The sequence below is a fragment of the Periophthalmus magnuspinnatus genome, chromosome 10 (genome assembly GCF_009829125.3).
Source record: "Periophthalmus magnuspinnatus isolate fPerMag1 chromosome 10, fPerMag1.2.pri, whole genome shotgun sequence".
Classification (NCBI taxonomy): Eukaryota; Metazoa; Chordata; class Actinopteri; order Gobiiformes; family Gobiidae; genus Periophthalmus; species Periophthalmus magnuspinnatus.
In genome coordinates this window covers 12,872,799-12,888,007 of record NC_047135.1, presented here as the reverse complement: position 1 = coordinate 12,888,007, position 15,209 = coordinate 12,872,799, and the positions used below count along the sequence as shown (strand labels likewise).

The 15,209-nt window shown below is 38.1% G+C and overlaps 1 protein-coding gene across 1 annotated transcript in view; it reads left to right on the top strand.

Moving 5' to 3' along the window:
• Positions 1-7,104: 7,104 nt before the first annotated feature.
• The window catches only part of glra1 (glycine receptor, alpha 1), a 184,333-nt gene continuing 176,228 nt past the window's right edge, over positions 7,105-15,209 (top strand). Inside the window, exons 1-3 of the mRNA XM_055225069.1 lie at positions 7,105-7,118; positions 8,244-8,368; positions 8,580-8,591. Of these exons, the coding sequence (XP_055081044.1) occupies positions 7,105-7,118; positions 8,244-8,368; positions 8,580-8,591 (151 nt within the window). The remainder of the gene's footprint in view (positions 7,119-8,243; positions 8,369-8,579; positions 8,592-15,209) is intronic.

Here is a 15,209-nt window from a genome sequence, read left to right as displayed (position 1 = left end):
TCAATGTTTGTACATACATTTTACCGCTGCAAGATTGATCTGTGTAATATCAGTGGTCGCAATTAGCAAAGTGCAAAAAAAAACTACAGTTATTTAAAGGTCCTATATTACATAAAATTCACTTTAGTGAGCTTTAAGCCATGTTATAATGTTAGTACCTCATCAAAAACATATCTGGAATTGTGTTGTGTTTCATTTACACATGTTAATGTAATGCGTAATCCTTTATTTTTAGTCTGTTTACATCTCCAAACCTCAAAATGCTCTGTTCCACCTTGTGGTGTCATCAAGCGGTAGTTTTCAAGTTAATTGATAACATTTACCTTTTGTTCAGAAGGGATGTGCAACCCCAGGGCTGACATTATCCAAATGATACTCTTGAAGGTGTATGGAGTTTAAAAAACACAGAAGAGCTCTTCCTGTATTACAACATGACATCACAAGGTGGAACAGAGAGTTTTTTTTCTGTTTGAGAGAAGAACTCTGCAGTTAACAAAATGTTTTAGTCTGTCTGAACCTGCTAATGTAATTTAGATTTAAACATTACAAGAACACTTCTAATGCATGAGGCATTTCTTGTTTTAGATCTTAAAATAATAATGCTCCAATATTGGGAACTGGGGTTACGATAACAGCTACTGGCAGTAAGAGGAAATACTATTGAATAGTCACTGCTGGGCTTAGCAACTGTTTTCCCAACACACTAAAAAGAAATATGCAGTTACAAATAGTACAATTTGATGGCAGATTTTGAATTTTCAAATTTGGATTTATGTTTCTGTGTAAACTCTGCACACCTGACTGGGTGACAGGTGCGTAGGAGGTGGAGCACTTGTCTGAAGAATAAAGGAAACTCCCGCACACTGTCTCACTCTTAATGCAATTTATTCCATACAACGTTTTGGTCGCTCTGACCTTCTTCAGGTATGAGGACAGCCCCTTCCTCTCCCCTTATATAAATTAAGTGACCGCCTCCTTTAGTTTAATCAACCAATAGTCATAAGACACATGTATTCACAATCAGACCCCCAAAAAACACCCGATTGTGCATAATTCACTATACAAACGTATTTAAAATGCATGGATAATAACCAGAAAAATATAATGATTACACTGGTCAACACTAAATTTATTGTCTAAGATTTTTTAGCTGATTTAGGATAATTTTGATGGGCTGAATCCAAAAATCACAATGGTTTTGCTCAATCAGGTCAATGTTCTGAACTAAGCTACATATTTGTTTTTGCATGATTTTGTTTACATGTATGAGTATTTTCACGTCATATGATGCAAAATTCTGTTATATTTCTCTCTATAAACAAATTCTGAAGATTTTGCATGTGCCAACTTATGACAAATTTTTTTTTTAATATTACAAGTGAATGAAATGGCTTCGACTAGAAGATCTTGCAAAAATAAGCCTGACATATTCTGCTACATCTGCGGTGAATACACCAATGTTCCTAACATCAATCAAGTCACAAGTTCCATAAAGCGTGCTTACCATGCTTATTTTGGTATTAAACATGGTGACCAAGATGAAGCTTGGGCACCACACATGGCATGCAAGTCATGCACCGAGTATCTGCATCAGTGCACTAAAGGCAAGAAGAGTTGTCTGAAGTTTGGAATTCCCATGGTTTGGAGGGAACCGACATCAATAGCTACTTCTGGGCTATTGATGTGACTGGGATCAACAGAAAGAACCGAAGCAACCTCAAGTATCCTGACCGTGAATCAGCACGTCGTCCTGTAGCTCACTGTGATGAAATTCCAGTACCTGTCTTTGCAGAAGTTCCTGACATCAGTGACAAAGATTCCTCCAGTGTGGTTTTAATGATGATGCTCCACATCCTTTTTCCCAAAAGGAGCTAAATGTTCAGGTTTCCTGAGAATCTGGGATCACTGAGTGATGAGCAGGTGGAGAGATTCCATTAGGACATAAAAGAGATGGAGACCAGGTATCAGGGACGCTGGGATGCAGTCATGATGGCTGATTACTGTTGGACTCTGAAGAGAGACATCCCTGCTGCTGAGCATTCAAGGGGTTCATAAAAACAGAAGTTCATGTCCTGAATTTTGCACAATGATAACGTAACGTTCCAATTTACATGTACTTATCTTTATCAATTAGCATAACGTAACATTGAAATTAATACATTCTGTTAGAAAACTATTTTTTATCCCCTAAAACATTTTTTGGATGGACAAAATTGTGATCAATTTAGTCAGAAGATTGGATTTTTCAAAATCAAATTAGCATAAAAACCTGACCTGACTGACAAAAATGGATATCATTTTTGGATTCAGTGGTGCTAAATGGTCCTAATTCAGTTGAAAAAACACAGACAACTTTCAAAAATGTTTTTTTTTGTAACCCAGTGTTATCATCAGATATTATTATCAGAAAAAAATAGCAGATATATACTATAATTTTTAGATTTTTGTAAAAAACAGTATAAATGACATAACTGACAGCCCCAAGAGGTTCCATTACATCTCCCTCATAATTCAGAGGGAGGGTAAAAAACAGTTCTCTACATATCCACATCACAACATTACATGAAATAACAGTTCATCATTTAAGCCCTTTGGACTAAGAGTTTGTAAGGTAAAAATCCAATAGGCTTCGCATCTCTTTAACACGCAGTCGTGGTCTTCACCCCTCCGCGGAGCAGGCACCTGTTCAATCCTGCAGAAGCAAAGAGAAGACACGTCATGTTTTAACAGGTTAAAATGGACAGCTACAGGAGAGTCCGCATCTTGGAGTCTTAGCGCGCTTTTGTGTTCACTGATGCGGGTTTTAAGTTTTCGTGTGGTTTTCCCCACATATGCAACACCGCAGGTACACCACATGGGTTGACACATACGTGATGACACTCTTGATGGGAAACTTCTTCCCAGTAAAAAGATGGCAGAAATGAGAGGTCTTAGTGGTATTATGGCAATGTGCGCAACTGCCACACCTATAATTACCATTAGGAAGAGGGGCAATAAGAGTTTGCGCGTTTGGTGTATTTCTGCCATGAGAGAAGTCTGAATGTACCAAGGCATCTTTCAGATTTCTGCCTCTTCTATATGTGAACAGCGGTGGATCTTTGAATAATTGTGTCAATTCCGGATCAGTCTTTAAAATCTGCCAGTGTTTCAAAATGACTGATCTGATTTTGTGGCTCTGGGGTCAATACACTGTATTAAAAATCGCAGAAAAACGTCTCACATTCACCGAGTCCTTGTTCCTTAAAAGCGCATCCCTTGGGTTGGATAACGCAGCTTGATAAGCCTCCTCTATCCACGGTCCAGAATATCCTCTCTCAATGAATTTTGCCCTCATCTCTATGGACTTTTCTATAAAGTCCTCTGTGCTCTGGCACACCCATCTGAGGCGGAAAAACTGGCTTTTAGGGAGACCTCTTTTTAAGTGTGTGTGGTGCGCACTCGTGGTCAGTACGAGAGTATTTTCGTCCGTAGGCTTTTGATACAGTGTTGTACTCAAGAGACCACCCCTAATTTCAATTCACATGTCCAAAAAGTGAATTTTCCTTTTGCTGTCTTCACTTGTGAATTTTAGATTGGGTTTAAAATGATTCATCAAATTCACAAAGTCTGTTACCTGCTCATGATTGCCTTGAAAAACACAGAATATATCATCAATGTATCTGAAATATATCAGAATATTCTTGTGATAAGGGTTGTGCTCAGGGTTGAAAATATACAAATGTTCAAAATAACCCATATAAAGATTGGCATAATTGGGTGTGCATATCGTGCCCATGCTTGTACCTGACACCTGTTGGTAAAATGTCTTATTAAAACTGAAGTAATTGTATTTCATGACGAAAGTCGCCAGATTCAGGATGAATTCAGTAGGGGGCTTCTCAGACAGTTCACGCGTTTGTAGAAAAAAGTTCATTGCGTCCAGCCCCTCCTCATGTGGGATGTTCGTGTAAAGGCTGGAGACATCACACATCTTCATGGAGGTCAGTGACTGCCGATATTTTATTAATGAAGTCAGTAGAGACTTTTAAATATGCTGGTAGTTTTTGTACATGTTCTTTTATATAAAAGTCCACATATTCCGAAAAAAGGAGCCAATAACGAGCCAATCTGTGCTACAATAGGACGGCCCGGAGGGTTATCAATATTTTTATGTATTTTTGGCAGTGTGTAAAAAAACGGTATAATGGGATTACGGCAACACAAGAACTGGAACTCCGATTTGGTCACCCACTCACATGATAATGCAGTCTTTAAGTACTGGAATATTTCACTCTGAAACGCTAAGGTGGGATCTGCAGGCAGTCTTTTATAATAGGTAACATCAGATAACTGTGAATGTATTTCTGCTTCGTATTAATCCGTGTCTTGTATGACAATAGCGCCCCCTTTGTCCACGGGTTTTATTATTATATCTTTATCATTCATTAACTCATGTAACACTTTCTTTTCTTCCTTTGTTAAATTATCAGTATAATGATACTTATTTTTGCATAGATTCATAGCATCTCTTTCAACCAATCTACAAAATGTGTTGATGGAAGAATTTGATACTTGAGGGCAGAAAGTGCTTTTTGGTCTAAAAGGGGTCATAGATTCTCTTGAAACATTTTGATGTCTGAAGAAATATTTTAGCTTTATCTGTCTAAAACATTTAAACAAATCCATCTGTAAATTGAAAGCATTCACAGATTTCTGAGGGACAAATGAGAGACCTGTAGATAGAAGAGTGAGCTGTTCTTGAGTAAGCTCTTTTTTTGAAATGTTCGTTACCGTGTCCTGGTGTGGCTCCGTGTCCATGGACGTTGTCTTTGTCTTTGCGCCGCGTTTTCCCCATCTGCATTTTTTTTGTCTCTGTGGTGTCCCCTGGCTAAAAACGAAGAAGAGGGCGCTGACGACTCCCGGGATGAGTATTTAGAATCACTCTCCTCTGTAGAATCCTCGGTGTCCATGTTGGGTCTGCGCCAGTCTCGCCTCGTTTTACACATCCCCGCTGCAAAGGTGGGATCCGTGCGTGTTGGTCCACCATCTCTTTGATCCACACGGCGCTGGTTTCCCTCGTCCCATTTGTACACCTGGTTTCTTTGATAGTCCTCTGTGTCTCTTTTATACTTTCGTATTTTCGATGCCTGCAAAGTTTCTTGGTATCTCCTTATGTTCTCTGCCATTACAAGTTAGTCTTGGGGGTGTCAGTTATGTCATTTATGTCATTTATGCTGTTTTTTACAAAAATCTAAAAATTGTACTATATTTCTGCTATTTTTTTCTGATCGATAATAATCATTATATTTTTCTGGTTATTATCCATGCATTTTAACTCACAAAATACGTTTGTATAGTGAATTATGCACAATCTTGCGGGTGTTTTTTTGGGGTCTGATTGTGAATACATGTGTCTTATGACTATTGGTTGATTAAACTAAAGGAGGCGGTCCCTTAATTTATATAAGGGGAGTGGAAGAGGCTGTCCTCATACCTGAAGAAGGTCAGAGCGACCGAAACGTTGTATGGAATAAATTGCATTAAGAGTGAGACAGTGTGCGGGAGTTTCCTTTATTCTTCAGAAATTTGGATTTATGGAAAAGAGAATGCAGGAGACCTTCCGATTTTAACCTGTGATGGAACACAGGGAAATTCAAAATTACACGTTTTTCGGGGGACTTGGAGGGAACAGACTTACTAAACAAAGATTCATCAAACAAGCATGATGAAACAAAATACAAGTCCAGGTATGTTTTTGATGAAGGAACCATGATACAACATGGTTAAAAGCTCAAAAAGTCTATTTTGCATAATATGTGTACTTTGAGGTAAGGTGCACTTTATGGTAAAATATAGAGGACAAATTTCTCTACAATAGACTGTATATAAATGAACATAGCTAACCTGTTAGCCAAAGTGTTTCAAATAGGACTGCTGCTGTCAAGGTCGTCATTTGGCTCAAAATGCACTCTATTACTTCTAGCCTTGATGAGCTTCATTTGACTGGAGCCGAACACTGTGGGTGACATCACACTCCCTTAGTCCACTTCTTTATATGCATTTGACCCATGCTGTCTCTCTTTCTCTCTCTTTCTCTCTCTGTTTCTCTGTCTGTATTGTTTATTTCTTATAAGAATCCTAACTCTTGCTCTTGCTTATTTAGTCCACATGCATGTATAAAGTTGCCGTGGTGTCTCTTCTAGCTCTGCTCTGATCATTAGTTTTGACATTTGTTATGATAAATTATGATTTATGAAGATTACTGTGATTGTGACTTCATTTATTAAGCGGACACCGACAAGGGGGCCCATTTATCAAATATACACATTTAGATCATAATGGCATAAGCCCAACATGGATTCACTTTAAGAGCTCTAAACTTGAAATTGTGCTTGACTTGAAATAAATAATATGTAAATCTATAGGACCTGTGTTACTGTGGCAGAGTGGGTTGTGGGTTAGACTCCTGATCTCCAAGAGGGGTGTGCATGTCCTCCCTGTGTTACTGTGGCAGAGTGGTAATCCTGTCTCCATCTCTCAATAAGGAGGTTGATCTTGTGAAATAATTTTGATTTAAATAATGTTTGTGTCTTAAATTAAAATATGTTTCAGTCTTATAACCTTCATTATTTTTTGCGTTTCAATTTTTTTGGCGAAGGCAACATTTCATTTATGTGATATTGTAGAATACCCTATGTAGATTTTTACATTGTGTCCAGCCATTGCAGTCGATAAAATCAATAAACTGTTCAATTCATTAAAGTCCGACAGGAGCAATTAATTAACCCTCTGTGCATTGACCACTTTGACATTTCCCACATGCTGCTGTCAATGTTACCACTGTTACTGCTTTGCGTGAAATGTTCCACAGTATGGCATAAAATGTAATTATCTTCAAGCAGACAAGGTGTTTTTCAAGGTATTTTTTAGCTATTATTATTATAAACAACTGTAACTGAATAAATACAAGTTAGATCAGTTAAATACCATACTGTGGAACATTCCAGGTAGTGCAGAAGTACTGTGCAATGATTCCTTATGCTTTATTTTAGTTATAAAATATGAAATACTAATACAAATGTGTCCAAAAGCATAATAAAGGTGCACTATAATTAAAGGTGCATTATGCACATTTTCAGGTAAAGGTTCCACTATAAGCTTGTATCCATGGAGCTTGCTTTACCTGGAATGTTAAAGAATATGGTTTTAAGTTATTTCTGTAGAGAGGAGACCCCAGGTCATTGTAGTAATAAATACAAGACATGGTACAAGTTCATTCCCATATTGTGAAATATTCCTGGTAAACCATTAGCATCTCCATGAAGAAAAGTTACATAATGCACCTTTTTAAATTGCCTAGTTTACATAATTTTAGATCATAGAGTTGCATCTATTACTGCATACATTGTATTGACACTGGTCTAACCGTAGTCCTTGGTTAAACCCTGTGGGACTCTGTGTGGGAGGTATCTAACACGACTGACTTAATAAGGTAAAGAGCCATTCAAGCAAATGCAGAGTTTACTGTACAATCAATAGGGCCAGGCCACTGAGGCTTAAGGGAATTAAAGCTATAGAACTAAACACTATTTTGTCTAAAAAGCACTGAGACAGATGTAGCCTGGCAAAGACAAATTTTTTATTTTTTTTTTTACTTAACAAAGACCCACTTTTAACTCAGAGTCCAGAGTGCAGATGAATGTGATTGACAGGTGGATTAACCAAACAGAGAAATACATGTTTTTAAAACAATGATGCCTTACTACAGATTCAACAGAAAAAAATGTCCAGACATATGAACATTGGTTACTGCCAGTTTGCCATTATTGCAACAATAAGTTAACACAATGTGGTATTTTTAATTCAAACCACTGAAAGGCTCTTTATCCCATTTTTTTCATGTATTTGAGCAAAATGTGCTATTGAGGTAAAAATATGTCAGTTGTATCGTGTGGTGTCTGCATCTAATTTGTGTTTTATTGTCCGGTAATCAGGAGGTGTGTGGTTAGCACGCTAGTTGCTGTTAGTTTTAATGTGAGAGCAAAACTCTTTGGTCTTTGAAGGTTGTGAAAAGTGCTTATAAACTCAACACAATGAATAATTAGGATGCAAAAAATGCATAAGTGAGGAATAACTTTGGACCAGAGCAAACCGTTTAAAATGAACTAGTTCTATTTTAGGTTTTAAGCCTCTAAAAATCAGGTATAGCACCTTTAGCTTGTCATTGAATATACTTCTAATCTCCTTTCCCCTTGCCTTTTCAGCTTGGCAGCATCGAAAGAGGCAGCAGCCCGAAAAGCCACCACCCCAATGCCCCCCTCTGAGTTTCTGGACAAACTCATGGGAAAAGTGTCCGGATACGACGCCCGAATCAGACCCAATTTCAAAGGTAGGAGGCGCCACCAAACTCAGTCGGATAAATCAGGAATGTAGCCAAAATTGTGTCAAATTTTGTGCATTTAATTAAATTTTCCGAGATATTTTTAAAGGTTTATAATAGACAACCTTACTTGGAGATAAGTAAAGTTTGAATCCCTGATCTTGTAGTGTTATGGTCTTGTGAATAATCTTATACATTTTCTTTCATTCCTCTGTTGCAGTGTTTGACAAAGGTAATTTTGCCCTGCACACTAGTTTAAGTTACCAGGATACTGTTTAAGTGGAAGCCCAACCTATGTATTTTTTAATGAAAGTTAGAAAAGTTAAGAGTTTGCAGTGCTGTGTTGCTTATAGTCAGTGTATTATCCACCGCAGAAGGCAGTCAGCCTGTTCAAAATGGAGAAAAAGACACCACAAATACTTATTCTTAAGAAAAAATAACACAATAAGAGAATAGTTAAGCAAATAGATCAGTTATTGATACTTTGCAGTGACATCATGCTGGAGTGGTTCTGCATGTATGTCTGCGAAGGAAGGTTCATCAGTTTCCATGGTGACACAAAGCTCACATAAGCAACCACAGCTTTTTAGAATTTTAGAATCTGAAAACTCAAGTAAAAAAAAAAAAGTTTTAATAATTTAAAGAACACATTTTCAGGAGCCTGTAATCAACATAAGCTCATGGTCCCATTTAAGTGTTTGATTTTCAAAAAAATCCAAGTCAAAACAAATTATTAGTCAATTAGGCTTAAATTTTGACTTCATAGGCCAAATTTTTCTATTTTATGTAATTTTATGTAAAGCGTTTTGAGAAAAAGCGCTTTATAACCATCTCTTTCTCCTGACCAAGTTCTGATTGTCGTCTACTGTTCCTAATACACTAGATATGGAAGCTGTAGCATACAAACACACTGCAAACAGCTTGCTTTAGCCATTTTAGCCAGACAATGAGCATGAGCTACCTTTAGCATTAGCATGACTGTAAGCTACTTGCACAGTGTAGCTAACAGGTGAAGCTGGTTGGCTACATTCCTTGGTATCCACGCAGTATCTGAGTGCTTGTTTTGGTGGTCAAGGTAATGTGCCTCTCCTAGCGTGCTGCTACATGACGCTGTGATGATTAGAGTGTTGTAGCCTGCCCCTGAATGGACGCCCCTTTAAAGACACATGTCAGAGGTTTGCTAATTGCTAAATGCTAATTGTCATTCTTGCAAATTTTACAAAATTGACAGAAACATTTGCAGACAAGAATGAAAAAAATGTTTCAGCTTCTTGACAAAATGTTTCTATAATTGGAACTTGATAATTATTGACCAAGTAAACAAATTTATATAGGCTTACACTATGATGCAAAGTTTTAGGCAAGTTTGACATCAACTAAAAGCTGTACAAAACATTAAAAAAAAAATAAAAAAATTGACCTCTGCGAATGTGCTAGTCTCACCTCGCAATGGTATATGTGTGTTCCATGGCTAAATTGTCTCTCTCTCTGTCTCTCTCTCTCTCTCTCTCTCTCTCTCTCTCTCTCTCTCTCTCTCTCTCTATATATATATATATATATATATATATATATATATATATATATATATATATATATATATATAGATAGATAGATAGATAGACAGTGATAAAAACACACTTTTAGTTGAGCTAATTTTTCAAACCTGCCTGAAACCAGTGCACTATAGACTATACACTGTATTATAATATTGCTTCTAGCTTGGCATTTGCGTATTTTGAAAAGTACTTTTTCCATCACCATACTGTGGGGTTATACCTTGGGGCTCTGAAGATTTTGTTCCATATTTTTTTTCTTTTTCAGGTGATTTGCAAAAAGGTTGTAAAAACATAGTAAAACCAAAGAGATTTCCCCTGCATTAAGAGTCACACATCACACAATATTATAATTATAGGTTAAAACTGATTATAATAGAGGTACAGTTATATAAAGGTTAAAAGTGGCATTCCAAGAGAATTGTAACTTTGAAGTTTTACAAATGTAGCAGAAATATCTAAATCAGTAAATAAATTAATGTGTTTCATTGTATCAAGTTTTGAAGACATTTTAATAGGATACTATTGCAGTATTATGCTCTTTATGAAATCACATGTAAAAAAATTTTTTTGTTTTTTGGAGGCTATCATTGTGTGCCTCGAGCCAGGCTCAAACATAGCTGTTGAATCAAATATTTTATTTCAGTAAACAGTATAAAACAAAGGAGGTCACCAGTAATTTTAATTAAAATGAAGCTTATCTCGCCTCAGATTTGCAGAGTTTAGTGCTACGCTCATTGATTCTGTAGAAATTTACAATATTTTTCTTTCTTATTTTCTTTTTTCCTCGTATTTTTATGTATTTATTTATTTTGATACAGATGGACCATGTGTGTCCCTGATTGGCTAATCCATCTGTTGGAACTATCATCACTCAACAGTCCTATAGAGAATGACATTGTCCCTTCTCTTCTGTGGTTCTATCCTGTATTCATTTTTGCTGTAGTGAGCCAATCCTGATTTCATATTTTACAAGTCAGTTTTACACTGAGCCAATGTGACAGCCATTTTGATTGATGAGTCCAATTCATTTGTCTATTACTAAATGGATGACATAAAATGTAAATATACTGTAGAGAGTGCAGTGACAGGCAAAGAATACATCACAAACGAGAGGCAACAGCAGCACACATATACGTTATGCAAATCATATGACAAGAACTGTTCACTTTATTTAAGGGGTAGACATTTTATCTATTGAATTACATGACCCTTATTTTTCATATTGTTATTGAAATACTAGCACCGATTAATTTGTATCTTTACCACCCTCTATGACTGCATCTATTTTTTATTTTCTATAATTGTAATTGTAGTTTTGGTATGTATCGTTCTTGGTAAATGATCTTATCATAAAACCCCAATAAACAACATAACTTCTTTACCTAACCCTATGTATGTCTGCAGTGGATATACAGAGCAGAGAATGTCTTTAGCCTATGTCCAGATGGACTTATTTCTACACAGTCACACTCACGTTTCACTTCTTGGGACCCAGTGCTGAGTGTGGGTCGGTTGGCTATTTGTCCAAAGAAGGAGCAGCTCTGTATGCAGCTGCTTCTGATGCCAGAGGAGGGTGCTGTGTGGAATGCTCCATGAGGCAGTAGCTCAGTTGATAGAATGCTCATCCTCCTAACATAAACGTCACTGGTGGAGCAGTCAGATCCACCGAGCCACTGGTTGGCAGTGTTATTCCAGCTTCCACTGATGAATATTGCTGTTGTGCCCTTGGGCAAGGAACGTTGGGATTTATAGCGTGCCTTGAAGGTAGAAAAGTGCTATATAAATGTGACCATTTAAATCAGTTTTGCAGAAAATTCCAAAGGGTAGCAGTAGCATAGTGGATTAGCATTCTTACAGGTAGCAAGTTCCAAGAAAGCACATAAACCTCCTTAAGGCTGCATGATTTTGGGGGAAAAAATCTCCAATTGTAATTGTGATTAGATTTGCATCATCTTGGTTTGATTGTGATATATTGTGCTACCCTAAATCTTCTACTGTTGTATTCCTGAGCAAGACACTTTCACTGCATTGCTTCTATAGTCTGAGTACGCTTCTGTTTGTGATGCGGTCTGAGTATCCATAGCTCTTCGCCTCTCTGTGTTTGTCCCACTGCGTTTAGAGTGGGCATTAATCACACTATGGAGTAAACAGGCTGACAGCAGACTCATTACCATGCGAGGGGCAGGGAGGAGAAGCTAAAAGCACTAGCACAGCAGTATTCTCAAACAGACACACTCACTCAATGCAATTACACACTATATATTATACATGGGACATAATTAAGGCTCGCTTAACTTTAGCAGGAAATCAAAACGCTTATAACAGAAGAAAGATAGCTTTGTACGATTGATATTAGATAAAGATTCAGTTCTAATGGCATCCTCATAGTACTGAACAAAAATAAATAAATAATACAGATTGTAGTGTATATAGAAATATAATTACTGTAATTGAGTCATTACTAGGCCTTGGTCAATAGAAAATATATTGTACAAAGTCTAATAGCACCCTCTGGCTTTATTCTATAATGGGATAATTATTGGTGATTCATAGAGTACTGTTGTTTGTGGTTGACAAAACTACTAATTATTACTGAAAATGATATTGAAACAAGATACTCATTTGAACACGTATCAGTAAAAAAAAAAACATGACAAAAATATTTTAGTGTTGCTAGGTAAAAAAAAACAAGTAGTTTGCCATATTGGATGATACTAGGGTTGTTGAAAGTATCAAAAAACATATATTAATCAATACTAAAGCAAGTATTGAAACTAAATAGTCATACTGGAGGAAAAAAACACATTAATACAACAACATTTGAAACAGTCCATGACGTTTTACTGAAGAATGATTAATGATGTTTTTTAAAAGCTGTAGGATCCCTCTCAGTTGAACACAATCATTTTCAATATATATTTATTTATTTTTCAGCATTTTTCTGCTGCAGAACCACCAAGAGACCACTACTCAATGTGCCATCGGGAGGGAGGAGACAGTGCATGACAAATGCATTGATATGTCTCTCCAAACACACATATATTAGTGCACATTTAAGGTTATAATTAATAATGCCTTTATGTTCATTAACTGGATGACACTGGGAAGTTGTTAAAATAATTAGTGAGGTAGATTTTTGCTGAGAAAACAGAACTAGTTCATTTTAAAAGGCTTGCAGTGGTCCAAAGCATCCAAAGCAAGTATTCACCACAATGAGTTTATAAGTGTTTTTCACAACTCTCAGAGACCAGAATGGAGTTGTGCTGTGACGGTAAATATATGTCTGCCCAGAATGTCCATGGAAGCCCCTGCTGATTCTGGAACTGTTCACACAACAGTCTGGAACTGTTCACACAATCAAAATGACTCATTTATAACCCAAACTCTGTCCCTCTGTACGTTCTTCATCACTCTGCCCAAACCCCAGCTGCTATGTTGCTTCGTCTCTGTGGTGACATGTAATCAATCACGCATGTCAGCCCAGTCTCTGCTCTCACTGTGGGGCTGTACAGAGGAGGGAGGAGTTGGGAAAAACATGATAAAGGAGAATTTGGATCAAGAAAATGCCGTATCCCTGTATTCATTTGATAAAAGGTTAGCCATTCAAGCCATTCTCTCCTACTCTCTGTTTTAATACAGCAGTGTTTGGACCATGTTCACTGCAAACTATCCATCCAAATGTACTTCTGCTAAAATTGGCCAAAGTATGTCAATTGTTTTTGCCATGTTTGTTTTGGTTTGTTTGGGAGCTTCATCTTTGGTGTCACCCACAACACAATACTGTTCTGTGATTGGTCCAGTAAACCGCCATATATGTTTAACACAGATGGACCACACGTATCTCTGATTGGTTAATATGCCTCTCAGTTGTGTCCATCTGGTAGCACCTCCTCTTCACCCTCCATGGGTAGTCTCATCCCCTCCTTTCCACGCTTGGAATCTTGACCAGAGGCCTGGGAGCTTGAGGGTTTTGTGCAGTATCTTTGCTTTTCCTAGTACTGCACTTTTCTGGACTGAGTTGTCTGATGTTATTCCTGAGATCTGCTGTAGCCAACATGGGCACCACTGTTACCTTCACCTTCCAGGCCTTCTCCAGCTCTTCTTTGAGCCCCTGGTCCCTGGTATTTCTCTAGTTTCTCATGTTCCTTTTTCCCGATGTTCCCATCACTTGGTACTGCCATGTCCACAGCAACGGCTTTGCTCTGTTGTTTATCCACTACCACGATGTCCGGTTGGCTCGCCATCACCATTCTGTCAGTCTGTATCTGGAAGTCCCACAGGATCTTGGCTCCATCATTCTCCATATCTTTGGAGGTGTTTCCCACCTTGACCTCGAGGTTTCCAGCCTGTACTCTGCACAGATGTTTCTGTACACTATGCCCGCCACTTGGTTATGCCGCTCCATGTATGCTTTCCCTGCCAGTATCTTACACCCTGCAGTTATGTGCTGGATTATCTCAGGGGGCTCTTTGCCCAGCCTACACCTTGGCTCTTGTCTGCTGTGGTAGATCTGGGCCTCTATCACTCTGGTGCTCAAGGCCTGTGCAGCCAGGATGACTGCCTCTGTGCTGTCCTTCAGTCCAGCTTTCTCAAGCCATTGGTAGGATTTCTTAATATCAGCCACTTCAGATATGTTCCGGTGGTACATCCCACACAGTAGCTTGTCCTTCCATGATGGTTCTCCCAGCACTCCATTGTCTAAGACATTCCCTGAGCATGTCATCTGTTGGGGCCTTGTCCTTGATGTACTTGGGATTTTGGATATTTCATCCTGGCCTGTGGCTCTCACACTCACTAGTCCTCAGCCTCCTTCCTTACAGCTTGCGTACAGTCTCAGGGTGCTGGATTTGAAATGGAACCCGCCATGCAAGGTCAGAAGCTTTTGGGTCTCTGTAATCTGTGTCTCCTCCTTTGGCCATCTTATGATTCCTGCTGAGTTTTGGATTACTGACAGCTGTTTATTGCCTGGGTCTTGTTCTTGCCATTGAGCTGACCCCTTTGGACTTGCCTTACTCGTCTGAGATATTTTGCCATGGCTGCTTTCCTTGTTTTCTCTTCAAGGTTGCCATTTACTTGTGGGATACCAAGGAACCTGTAGATGTCCTCAGTGTCTGCTATTGTTCCTTCTGGGAGGGAGACCCCTTCTGTGTGGTCTATATCCTCTCCCTTTTTCACTGTCAGGCTACATTTCTCAAGCTCAAATGACATTTCAATATCTGTGCTGTAGATCCTGGTGGTGTGGATCAGTGAGTCGATGTCTTGCTCATTCTTGGCGTACAGCTTGATGTCATCCA